Source organism: Nematolebias whitei, chromosome 7 (assembly GCF_014905685.2).
Source record: "Nematolebias whitei isolate Nwh7 chromosome 7, NemWhi1, whole genome shotgun sequence".
Lineage (NCBI taxonomy): Eukaryota > Metazoa > Chordata > Actinopteri > Cyprinodontiformes > Rivulidae > Nematolebias > Nematolebias whitei.
Window position 1 is genome coordinate 47,435,787 of NC_056504.1, and position 12,001 is coordinate 47,447,787.

The window sequence follows — 12,001 nt, forward strand, 5'->3', positions numbered from 1 at the left end:
ATATACATATAGACCAAGGTTTTTACAGAGAACATCTTAAAAATATGAAGAACAAAATACAGATTTCCATTTATTAATGACACTTCTGCATTCATCTTATTTGGAGGAACTAGAACCACAAACACTGCTGTCTGCCATTGTAAAATAATATTCCCTGACGCTCCTCCCCAATGCGTAAGATGCGTCAAAAGTGGACCAATAACAAGCGAGCATTCAAGATGGACGTTTTCCAGAACAAATTGGAACATTGTTCATCGGTGCTGTCAAAATCATCATAGTCATTGATTAAATTCTGACACTATCCATTCACAAAAACATAAAACATCCTTCGGGGCCCCTGAAATGCCGGGGCCCCGGGCTGCAGCCCCTGTAAGCCCCTGCTAAAATCCGGCCCAGGCCTTGAGTCACAAAGGACTCATTTTCAACAGAGACCTGTTTGGGAGCAGGTGGTGGGGGTTAAGGGCCTTGCTCAAGGGCCCAGAGTGGGGCAGATAAGGGTGGAGGCAGGTGTGGCTGTTTCACCTTTTCCACTCACATTTTGATGTTGTCGGTCTGGGGAATCGAACCGGCGACTTTCCGATCACAGACACCATGTGAGGTTTGACAAAAGAGTGACGGTCTTGGAACGCTGCACACCTGTTTAAAATGTGTAAATGTAATAAAATAAAACGTCAACAGTTTAATTTCAACCCATGTTTTCTTAACGACCAGAATCTAAATGAAACGATTTTTCTGCGCTTGGTTTGTTTGACGATGAAAAGCACAGACTGCTGATTTATTTTATTGTTTCATTAAAATCCAGTTAACTCTGTTTCCAGTATGGAACAGGCTGTTGGAAACTTTTAACTGTGTTCTCTAAAAGATCTGATGGAACATGTTCTCACACTTTGATCAACCATCGATTTCCTGTTTTAGACCCTGACTTATTAAAGAAGCTGTTGTGACGGTTTCGAGAGGCTGGCGAACAGTCTGTGACGGTTTGATGCCGTGTTGTTGTTCAAACTGATGAGCTGGAGCTTGTACTGAACCACAGCGCAGGTTCTTCACTCTGATGTTGACAACGTGACCAGTAACGTTTCTGTTTTGCTGATTTAAGACAACTTCTTCGGTCACTTTTCACCGAACCAAAACAAACGAAAATAAAATTCATGAGTTTTGTGGGAACCAAATGAAAATGATAAGAAACTCTGAATTTGAACAGATTATAAAAAATAAAAATAAAACGTATGATAAGAGAATCAAAACATCAAGACAAATTTATTTTATTATGCTGGTCAAATAATTTTAAATTCATTAATCAATTAATTTATCATTGAAAATAAAGCAAATCTTAGTGAATATCAAAAAATAAAATGCTACGTCATGCAGTTTTTTATTTTATGTTTTTATTTATTAGGCTTCAACGTTGACCATCACTTCTGTGTTGGTTGCTCTCAGTTGTTTTTAGCGTAATTGATTTGACATTTTTATCTTATTTATTTATTTTATCTTCAGATATAAATTCAAAACAACTTTTTTTTTCCTGCTTTGCTTCCTTTTTGTGTTTGTCCTCTCCCTTTCTGTTCATTTCATTGTGTTTGTGTTCAGAGATGAGTCGTGATGACAGAAACGTTCAGTCACGGCCGATGGCTCAGGTGCATCAGCTGCTCCCACCTGCTGACTCACACAAAATTCCTCTGATCTTAAATTTAATTAAAAACAGCGGGGAACACAAGCTGCGATGTTCAGATTTTTATTTTTTATTGAACTTCTATTTATACAGGTAGTCTCACTGAGTCACGAGGACTCATTTTCCAGAGAGTTCTGTTTTAGAGACGATAAAAAGCAATTAAAATAAAAAGTAGCGTTATAAAAAAAACTATCAAATCCAGGCGCCAGATAAAACAAAATAAGACACTAAAAACAAGAACTTATTAGATCATAGACCTAATATGTATTGATCTAAAATGTATTCTAGATCAACACATTTACTGCGACTGAATCAAAACTATTTACCGGTGCCTTTTCTCTCCGGCTCACTTTTATTTTGGAAATAAATAATTAAAAGAATCACATGTGTCAAACTCGTGGCCAGCGGGCCAAATCTGGTCCTCGGTCCTCTGCTCTCCGGCCGCCTGATATTGTAAATGTAAAATATTTTTATAGTTTCTCATAATAAATACTACTAATAATAAATACATCAGTTATTTATTTGATTGATTTTTCAGAAATCTTTGATTTTGATGTGGAACGAGCAACAAAGAAAGTCAAATGAGACCGATCAAACTCTTATTGATGAACCTGCAACCAAGTGTAGCCCACCTCAGTACTAGGTACGGACCTCCTAGATTCTTATATGTAGCATTAAGGACTTAACTCGTTTAATTCGCTGAACTTCAAGTTGAACATATCCTTGAACACACTCAATTATCTCCTAATTTCCTTTCAATACACACCGTGAACACACTCACACGCTCTGTTAAACTAAAAATAACCAAATCGTAAGGTAAATGTGAACTCAGTTTACTTAATGCGTCTTTAAACATTGAACACCTTACACAAAACTGCATCTGTAGTCAGATGTCACTGTAAATCTTCAACTCAATGTGAGGGCATGGAGCAGTCTCTGAATAACTTCACGTTGGTTTTCAGGTCTGTTGCATTTTCCTAAAGGAAATTAGGAGATAATTGAGTGTGTTAAAGGATATGCTCAACTTGAAGTTCAGCAAATTAAACGAGTTAAGTCTTTAATGCTACATATAAGAATCTAGGAGGCCCTTACCTAGTACGGAGGGTAAAGGGGCTACACAAGAAAATATGTTGAATATTTGGTATGAGTCAATTTATTGACTGAAATTTACATGTTGCTCGAACCAAGTTGTTAATTTTGTCCCACTGTCCTGAATGAGTTTGACACCCCTGCATGAACAAAGGTGTATTCTGCTCAGAACCAGCATCAAGATAATGATTTGAATGGCCTTGTTAGGACAGGAGCTCCACCTGGTGAGGTAAACCTAGATTACAGTTGATGAATCCTCCTTCTTTGTCTTTCTATCATTCTCTTGTAAAAAAAAAGTGTTTTTCATGCGTTGCAGAGAATAGGATGAGAGCTGCTTCCTTAAAATAAGCTTTTCCCGTGGCGATAAATCGAAGTAATAGTTTCCATGTTGTTTGTCGTATCCATCCATTTTCTTTACGCACTTTTCCGTGCAGGGATGTGGAGAGCTGCTGCCCACAGTCGAGAGGCCACGAGACCACGTTCACAAAGAAAGGCTCCAGGTGGGGAGCAAACCTTGGGTCTTCTCGTTGTGAGGCGACGGCTCCAACCGCTGTCCAACGAAAGTCACAGATCCACACAAGTTCTAATTTGTTTCAGCTGGACTCGAGAAGCTGAGGCCCCATTTCTGTGTCAACATTCAGCTTTGATTTGTTTTCTATGATGTGGAGATGGCAAATGTCAATATTTTATTCATAATATAACATAGATGACAGATCAAAAGTTTAATCTGAGTAAATGTAACATTTGAAAGGAAAAATATGTTGAGTGGCTGGAAAAAGGAAAACGATCATATAACGAACAGCTGGAAGACCAATTAACACTAATTAGGTCCATTGACAACATGACTGGGTATAAAAAGAGCTTCTCAGAGTGTCAGTGTCTCTCAGAAGCCAAGATGGTAAGAGGATCACCAATTCCACCATTGTTGCGCAGAAAGATAGTTCATCAAAACCAGAATGGTGTTACCCAGCGTAAAATAGCAAAGACTTTTAAGTTATCATCATCAACCGTGCATAACATCATCAAAAGATTCAGAGAATCTGGAACAATCGCTGTGCGTAAGGGTCAAGGCCGTAAAACTCTACTGGATGCTCGTGATCTCCGGGCCCTTAAACGTCACTGCATCTCAAACAGGAATGCCACTGTCAAGGAAATAAAAGAATGTTCTCAGGAATACTTCCAGAAAGCATTGTCAGTGAACACAATCCACCGTGCCATCCGCCGTTGCCAGCTGAAACTCTACAGTGCAAAGAGGAAGCCATTTCTAAGCAAGCTCCACGAGCTCAGACGTTTGCACTGGGTCAGGGGTCATTTAAAATGGAGTGTGGCAAAATGGAAGACTGTTCTGTGGTCAGATGAGTCACGATTTGAAGTTCTTTATGGAACACTGGGACGCCATGTCATCCGGACCAGAGAGGACAAGGATAGCCCAAGTTGTTATCAACGCTCCGTTCAGAAGCCTGCATCACTGATGGTATGGGGTTGCATGAGCGCTTGTGGCATGGGCAGCTTGCATGTCTGGAAAGGCACCATTAATGGGAGAGCATTCCTGTTTCTAAACTGGAGAAACTGGTCTCCTCTGTCCCCAGACGTCTGTTGAGTGTTGTAAGAAGAAAGGGGGATGCCACACAGTGGGAAAAATGGACTTGTCCCAACTTTTTTGGGATTTGTTGAGGCCATGAAATTTGGAAACAACAGATTTTTCCCTTAAAATGATACATTCTCTCAGTTTAAACTTTTGATCTGTGATTTGTGTTCTATTCTGAATAAAATATTAGATGTTGGCACCTCCACATCATTGCATTCAGTTTTTATTCACAATTTGTTTAGTGTCCCAACTTTTTTGGAATCTGGTTTGTACAAAAACCAACTAGTTCTGTCAGATTATTCTGCTCTAAAAGCAAAATCAGACACAATTCACCATCAGCTGCATTAAAATCCAACGTCTTAAGAAGATGGTTGACTCAGGGGTTCTCAAACGTTTTGTGTTCAGGGACCCCCGCATAACCTTCATGTTTATTAAATAATTTTCTTCAATGTGCCTCTTTAATTAAATGGAAATATTTGTGTAACATAAATACTTCAGACCTGTTCTTTGATATTGTTAATACAATTTTTATACTTTTAAACATGGGGTACTTTTTCATTTGAGACATTTAATTAACAAAATTTTAATTTCAACTTCCAGAAATTACAGTTTTGAGAAAATTAACAATATTAAAAACCATTTGACCTATTCTTACAATGACACAATAAATATATTGCCACTTCTTCAAATTATTACAGAAAACTGAGAGAATCATAACTAGTAGTTAGATCAAGTAACAGGACTTAATTTGTAAACTGCACAAATATAGAGGGGGGGTAATCTGAGGGTCCTCCCCCAGAAAATTTTGAATAAAGTACATGTGATTTCCTTCATTTTAGTGTATTTTAACAGGTTGTTAAACAACTATGTGCTCATGAAAAATATATTTATTTATACTTTTTGGGTTTTTTTTTGGTGGGGTGGACCCCAAGCACCAGCTCGCTGACCCTCAGGGGTCCGAGGACCCCAGTTTGAGAACCACTGCTCTACATAAAAATAAAAAGTTTATAAACGAAACCAAATCCTAATTTTGTTTTATGAGGACTGCAAGTATAAAAACATGATCATGATCTCCTGGCAACATTTTGCTTTAGACATTTTTAAGCATTTCGTTATTTCCTGTTGAGCTTCTGACACATTCCGCTCACTTTTTATTTAGTCCTCGTCCTAGAAGCAGTGACCCATCAGAGGTTTCTGCTTCTGCGTTCACAGCTGACCTGGACGAAACGCAGACTCGTGTTTGTCACCTGCTGAGGCGAAAACAGCCCGAAGGGAAGGAAGAGATGAGATTTATCTGAAACTCTGGCACAACAATTTCCTGCAGGATCAATGAAGTTCTATCTGATCTCGTCTGGGACAACGAGGCCGTGAGATTTTTAAGGCTATTATTTAACAAATAAAGTAATAAAAAAAAAACGATAAAAGAAATTGTAGCTCATTTCTAGTTTGTCGGAAAAAAGAATAAAAAAAAAAACGGCGTGTGAAATAATTTTTATTAAGAGTTTTGGTTAAAAAAAAAAAACAATGTTCAACTATAATGACCCAAACAGAAACAACTCGTTATATTTAACAGGAATATAAAATAATCCAAATAAAACTCTGTTTTGTCTTAAGAACAGGATGCAGACAATAGGATGATGCAAATGTGTTCACTCGTTTTACTTTTAGTTTAGATAAATTGAATGTGGTGTCATTTTTCTAATTTTATTTTAGAAAAAAAAAAACCTCAACTTCACAACGAGGTCATTTTAAAATGCATCTTCAAATGTGAGTTTAAAACAACAAGAAGTCAGTTTGAGATGAGGAGTTCAAAATAAAGGTCCCAGTAACGTTCACAAAGACTTTAATTAGATTTTACATCACCACCAGGTTGTTTTGTGTATTTTTATCCAGGAGTTTATTTCAGATGAGACACGAGGAAATAAAAAGGATGAAAATACAAAGTTTGTTTAAACTGGATCAGTTTTCAGGGGAGGCGTTAGCAGGAAATGTTGCTGGTGCTACATGAACATGTCGTCGTATCCAGGCGGGGGCATGTGGTCGGGATCAGGCCTGAAACAAACAGAATGTTGTCGTTGTCACCACCAAGTGATAAAAAGGTTTTAATTCAGTTAAAACAGAAACAGGAGAGACAGAGTTTGATCTGTTTCCTGTTTGTCTTTGTCCTCGCTGAGTGAATCAGGACACACGGAGTCTTTGTGTCTCACCCCGGTCTGTGACGTCCGACGGGTCCAAACGGGTCGAAGCGAGCTCCCGGGGGGACGGCTCCTGGAGGCAGGATGTCTGGTATGCCGCTGGATGGGTCGAAGCCGGCGCGAGGGTACCCCGACCTCAGCGGGTCAACTATCATCCCGCCACCACCACGAGACCTGGGGGGGGGGGGGGGGGTCAGTTAGTTTTTCCTCTAAGATCATTAACCATTGTGTTATTGTGTTTTTAATGAGTTTAAACCACTGAAATACACTAAAATATAACAGGAGAAAAAAAACAAAGTTACACTAACAGATTAAACACAGCTTGAAAATAAATTCTGAGACAAATTACAGACTAATCTGTAATCCCACCAGCAGAGATTTGTTTGTTTTAGAGATTGTAAATCAATACGTGGTTTAAGTTATGCACCAGATGTTACAAAGAGCTTTAAGAAAGAGCGACAGAAAAAAAAAAAAACGAGAGACAAACCGCTTAAAATGGAAAATACTAAAAATAAACTTTGTTAATGCGGCTAAACCCAGATTACAAAACTGCAAACTCTGTTTTAATTTACTGTTTTTAAAGTGTCATATTCATGAAATTTACTTCATATATTTTGTTGTTTGTGTTTTTCCCACAGTGTATTCATCAGATTACAGCCCGTGTTTAACATCAGCGACTTCTTCTCCATGAAAACGCCCAAAAAAGCTCAGAATAATGAAAAATGTAAGTTTCTAACAATAACGGGTGTTGAAACTCACCCAAAAGGATCCAGATCAGCTCCTCCGGCTGCAAATGGAGGATCTAAAGAGTCAGGCCTAAAAAAACAAACAATTTATTTATCTTACAAATGAAATAAAACACAAAATCTAACAAACTGCAGCGTTTAGTTCACTTTAAATGTAATGTTTGGAGCAATGCAGAGCATTTTAATGGGTCATCAGATAAATATTCACAGCAGCAATCCACAAAGTTTTCAATGAGAATTTAAAAAATTGCAGCTTTTATTTTGCTTAAAATATTTTGGTTGGTTAATATTAGACGTTTTTAATTTCAGAATCTAATATGAGGCATATTTATTCTCATTTAATTAATTTAGGCTGCAAGTGGCATCTAATCAGTGAATAGGTTGAATATGTTTGAGTTTGTTTTCTGCTGTTAATGAAAGTTGACCAGTAAACGTGTGAAAGGGACAGTGAAATAAAACCAGCAGGTCCAGTCTGCTCCTGTACTGGCTCGAACGTTAACAACAAGCTGAAGATGAAACGGACCGTTTGAGACGAAGCACGTCGAAGAAACACAAACACAGCGGGACATTTATTCAGCCTTGGTGCAGCGATGACGTTTTCAGAGCGGATTTACTCCTAAACTGCAGACATTTGAGAAGCGATACGATGGCTGACAATAAACGGGAAATCCTTCTTGAAGACAAAAATATTCCAAATCCCTCCAGGATTTTAGTTAAGTGGATGCAAACTACTCCAGTTAAAGCAAACGTGTTGTTATTTTATTGTAAATAATCTTTAAACAGAGCTCAAATGATCCATCCATCCTTCTGCTCTCTCAACTTTAGTCTCTGCCTCTCCTGCTTCAGTATTTTACGTTTCACCCTTCGCTCCTTCTAGAGTGTAATTTTCTGGACTTTCTCTCCATCCGTCGCTGAGTTCTCGTCCTTTTCTTCCTCAGACACTCCCTCAGTCTTTCAGGCGGCCGTGGAGGCGACGACACCAGGTCAGCAAAGCGCTGACGTCATCTGATGTCGGGTCACAGACAGGAGGACGAAGGACACGAGAATCAGCGAATCGATCCGTCCTGCAGCTCGACAGACACAGACCGTTCAGTTTCCAGCAACTTACGTTTCGAGGACAAAGCATCAAACTGCTCTTTAATTTTGACCTTTTCACGTCACTGTTCAAACGCAACAAGTAAAACTTTACTTAAAATAAAAAAATAATGTTTACAAAAACCAAATCGAACAGGAATAATCAGCTGTATGGTTAGTTACAGCACGCTCATTAGTTGTTTTCTTCCCAACCTAATATTTTTATTATAAATTTATGTTACAGAGACATACAAAATAAAACTTACAACCCGGCCCCCCACCCTGAAAATCTAGAGCTCACTCTGTCCGCTCAAACAAAATAAAAAAATAATAAATAAGTTTACATGTCCCCGTGTTTGACAAGATGTAGGAAAAGCAACCAAATATATTTAAAGTCTTCAAGCTTCCCTTTCACTATATAAGTCAGTTTTTCCATTGTCAGGTTATTGCTCAACAATTTAGTCTATTCGTTTATCTTTGGTCTTTCTGTGTTCCTCCACGTCAGAGGAATCATATGTTGAGCCTGTAAAAGGCAAAAACTCAGAAGCTTCTTTCTCTTCGTAGGTCCTTTAAAGTCATCTGGAAAAATGTGCAGCAAACAAAGTTTACTGTCCACTGGCACATCCTGTTCAACCAAACGAGAGATGAACATAGTAACCTCTTTCCAAAAGGTTTGAAGCTTCGTGCATTGCCACATACAACGGAAAAGAGCAGCCTGGTCTGTATTACATTTAACACAAGTATCCGTAATATTTGAATTGAAATGGTGAAGTTTAACAGGAGTGATATATTTTCTAAATAACCGTTTATAGTGTAGTAATCTAAACCTCGTGTTAATAGTTTGTGCCAGTAGACATGTTATTCCATTCATCCTCAGGAATTTCTGTCAGCAGATCAGTTTTCCATGCTTGTAAATACGAGAGACTATCTTCTTTTAAGGATACAAGTAAAATGTTATAAAATTTGGAAAGAAGACCTCTACTCAGATGACGGTGAACGGCGATATAATCTATGGTAGAAAGTGGAGGTTCAGCAGTAGATGCCAGTAAGGAAGTGACAGCTCATTAGTGAGTTTTAGTTAAAATTATTTAACCCCCATAGACTGTGATGCAGGGTTCCCAGCATTTCACGAAAACAGTTTTCTCTCAGTAAATCCTGAAATTCCAGGAAACATTTCCGTCACACCAAACGCTCAGAACTTGGCACCTTAAGTGGCGCAAGAGTCGCATTCAGAGATGACAGGAAGCGTAATGTAACCTGTGGTATGTGCAAACGGCAATCAATCCTGATAATTAATTATACTGTATCATCAAATCAGTGTTCAAATAGTTTTCCATGTCTGGAAATGTGAAAGTCATTTTCCAGATCTTCCCTGATTTCCAATCACTGGGAACCCTGTGATGAATCTCTGGGAGCAGTTTGTGAATTAATCTCAGATTATTGTTGTAAAGTCTGTCATTGTGAGGTTTACAAATATGGTTTGAAGCGACACAAACCAGTGAGGGCGTGTTCCCTGGCTGGGGTGTCTGCTGGGCATGCGGAGGGGGTCATTGTTCTCCTCCTGTCTCCTTTGTGCCTCCTCTTCCTCGTCCCTCCTGCTCTTCCTCTCTGCTTTCTGTTCGGTCTGCGTCCTCTTGGCGGGCAGCAGCTGAGTCTTCACACTCTGTGACAAACTGTCTGCGTCCTTGAACACGCTGCAAACAAACAAATCTGATTACTGCTGGTGGTCGACAAGAGGATGGTTTTCTTCTGAAAGCTGGAACGGATTGCAAACCGACCCGTCAAACGTGCGCATCTGGTCGACGTTGACGTGGTCGCTGACGTTCACGGTCAAGTCCGACACCTGCTGCGTGCTGGAGTCCTTTAAAGATACACAACAACGCGTTTTACATTTAGTTTGTTAAAATCTGACCAGAAAAACAAGCGTGTTTTTAATAAAAAACGTACACGAGATCAAAAAACGATCCACTGCTGTTTGAACAAGACCTCACCTAGCAGCGATCATCACTGCTGAAGAAGTTACAGGTAACAGAAACTCGTTCAAACACTTCGGGTGGTTTGGCATTGTCTTGCTGAAATAAATAAAACCTTCCCTATAAAAAGACGACGCCTAATGGAAGCCGTGGAATGTTTTAGGACGTTGCATAGTAACTTTATCTGGAATGTTTTTGTGCCGCAGCAGTTATCGATGTTTACGAACAATCTGCGAATGTGTTTAGTTTCCTGCAGAAATCCTTTCAGCTATCAAAACTGTATTTTCTACAAAAACACAGCGAACACAGGAGAGATGAATCACTGCTGAAAAAGTTTAAACTACGTTCTGAAGCTAAAACGAGCAGAATGCTAGCTAAAAGACAAATGTAGAAAACGCCGCCTAAAAATTGCAACAGGCTTGCTAAACGCTAAATATTGCAGAAGGTTCTCTAAAAGTGGCAAAATGGCAGCTAAAAACTTAAAGTTGCAAAATTCGAAGTAAAAGAAGCAAAAAGGTTAGCGCTCAACGTGGCAAAGGGCTAGCTTAAAGCTAATATTAACTAAACAGTAGCTATAAAATAAAAAGTAGAAAAGGGCTGGCTAAAATCTTAAAGTGGCAAAAGATTAGTTAAAACCTAAAGTAACAACAGGGTTGCTAAAAACAGCAGAAGGCTAGCTAAAAAGTAAAGTAGCAAAACAGTAGCTAAACACTAAAAGTAGCATAAGACAAAAACAGAACCAGTACGCTGAAGCATCAACCAGTATCTGAAGCACTCTGTTAAAAACCTCGGAGTGGTTTTTGACTCGGATTTTAAGTTCGACAAACAGATCAGTTCGGTTCCGCAGAGAAGCTTCTTCCAACTGCGGCAGGTAGCTAAGCTCAAGCCAGTGCTGTCTAGACCCGACCTTGAGACACTAGTCCATGCATTCATCACAACCCGCCTGGACTATTGTAATTCACTGTATGCTGGGGTCAGCCAGGCCTCTATCTCACGGCTACAGCTCGTCCAGAATGCTGCAGCTCGGCTCTTAACCGGTACACCGAGGTATGAGCACATCACACCAGTTCTGTCCTCCCTACACTGGCTTCCTGTGAGAACTAGGATTGATTTCAAAATTCTCCTCCTGACCTATAAGCGCCTAAATGGCCTCGCACCCATCTACCTCTCTGAGCTACTGGAACCATATGTTCCCTCTCGGGCTCTGAGATCATCCGATCAGCTGCTTTTGGTTGTTCCAAAAACACGACTGAAGCTCCGAGGAGATCGGGCGTTTTCAGTCATGGGTCCCAAACTGTGGAACAACCTACCCCCCAACATTAGGCATGCCACCTCTCTTCCTGTGTTCAAATCCCTGCTAAAAACATATCTGTTCTCTCTGGCGTTTCATACTGTGTGAGTTGATTTATGCCCCTTTTCCATTAGTACCGGTACGGGCCGGTACAGCCCGGCTCTACTCTACTCGGTACGGTACAGGTTGTGTTTCCATTATGCTTTCAGTACCGGTTCCAGTGGGCGGGGTTCAAACTGACGTCACGGCCTCTCACCAGCTGGTGGCGCTGAGACGCAGAAACTGTTTTCAGTACAGGTTGAGAATTTATGTTATTTTGAAGTTGTGTATATGTATGTATGCATGAATGTGTGTATGTACATGTGTATAAGTATAT

General features: G+C 39.6%; 1 protein-coding gene across 1 annotated transcript in view; it reads right to left on the reverse strand.

Annotated features, from left to right (window-relative positions):
• Positions 1 to 6,216: 6,216 nt before the first annotated feature.
• Positions 6,217 to 12,001, reverse strand: part of psmf1 (proteasome inhibitor subunit 1) — a 10,742-nt gene continuing 4,957 nt past the window's right edge. The window contains exons 3-7 of the mRNA XM_037679701.1: positions 10,140 to 10,222; positions 9,858 to 10,055; positions 7,301 to 7,357; positions 6,554 to 6,715; positions 6,217 to 6,398 (exon numbers count right to left, since the gene is read on the reverse strand). Of these exons, the coding sequence (XP_037535629.1) occupies positions 6,347 to 6,398; positions 6,554 to 6,715; positions 7,301 to 7,357; positions 9,858 to 10,055; positions 10,140 to 10,222 (552 nt within the window). The 3' untranslated portion in view covers positions 6,217 to 6,346. The remainder of the gene's footprint in view (positions 6,399 to 6,553; positions 6,716 to 7,300; positions 7,358 to 9,857; positions 10,056 to 10,139; positions 10,223 to 12,001) is intronic.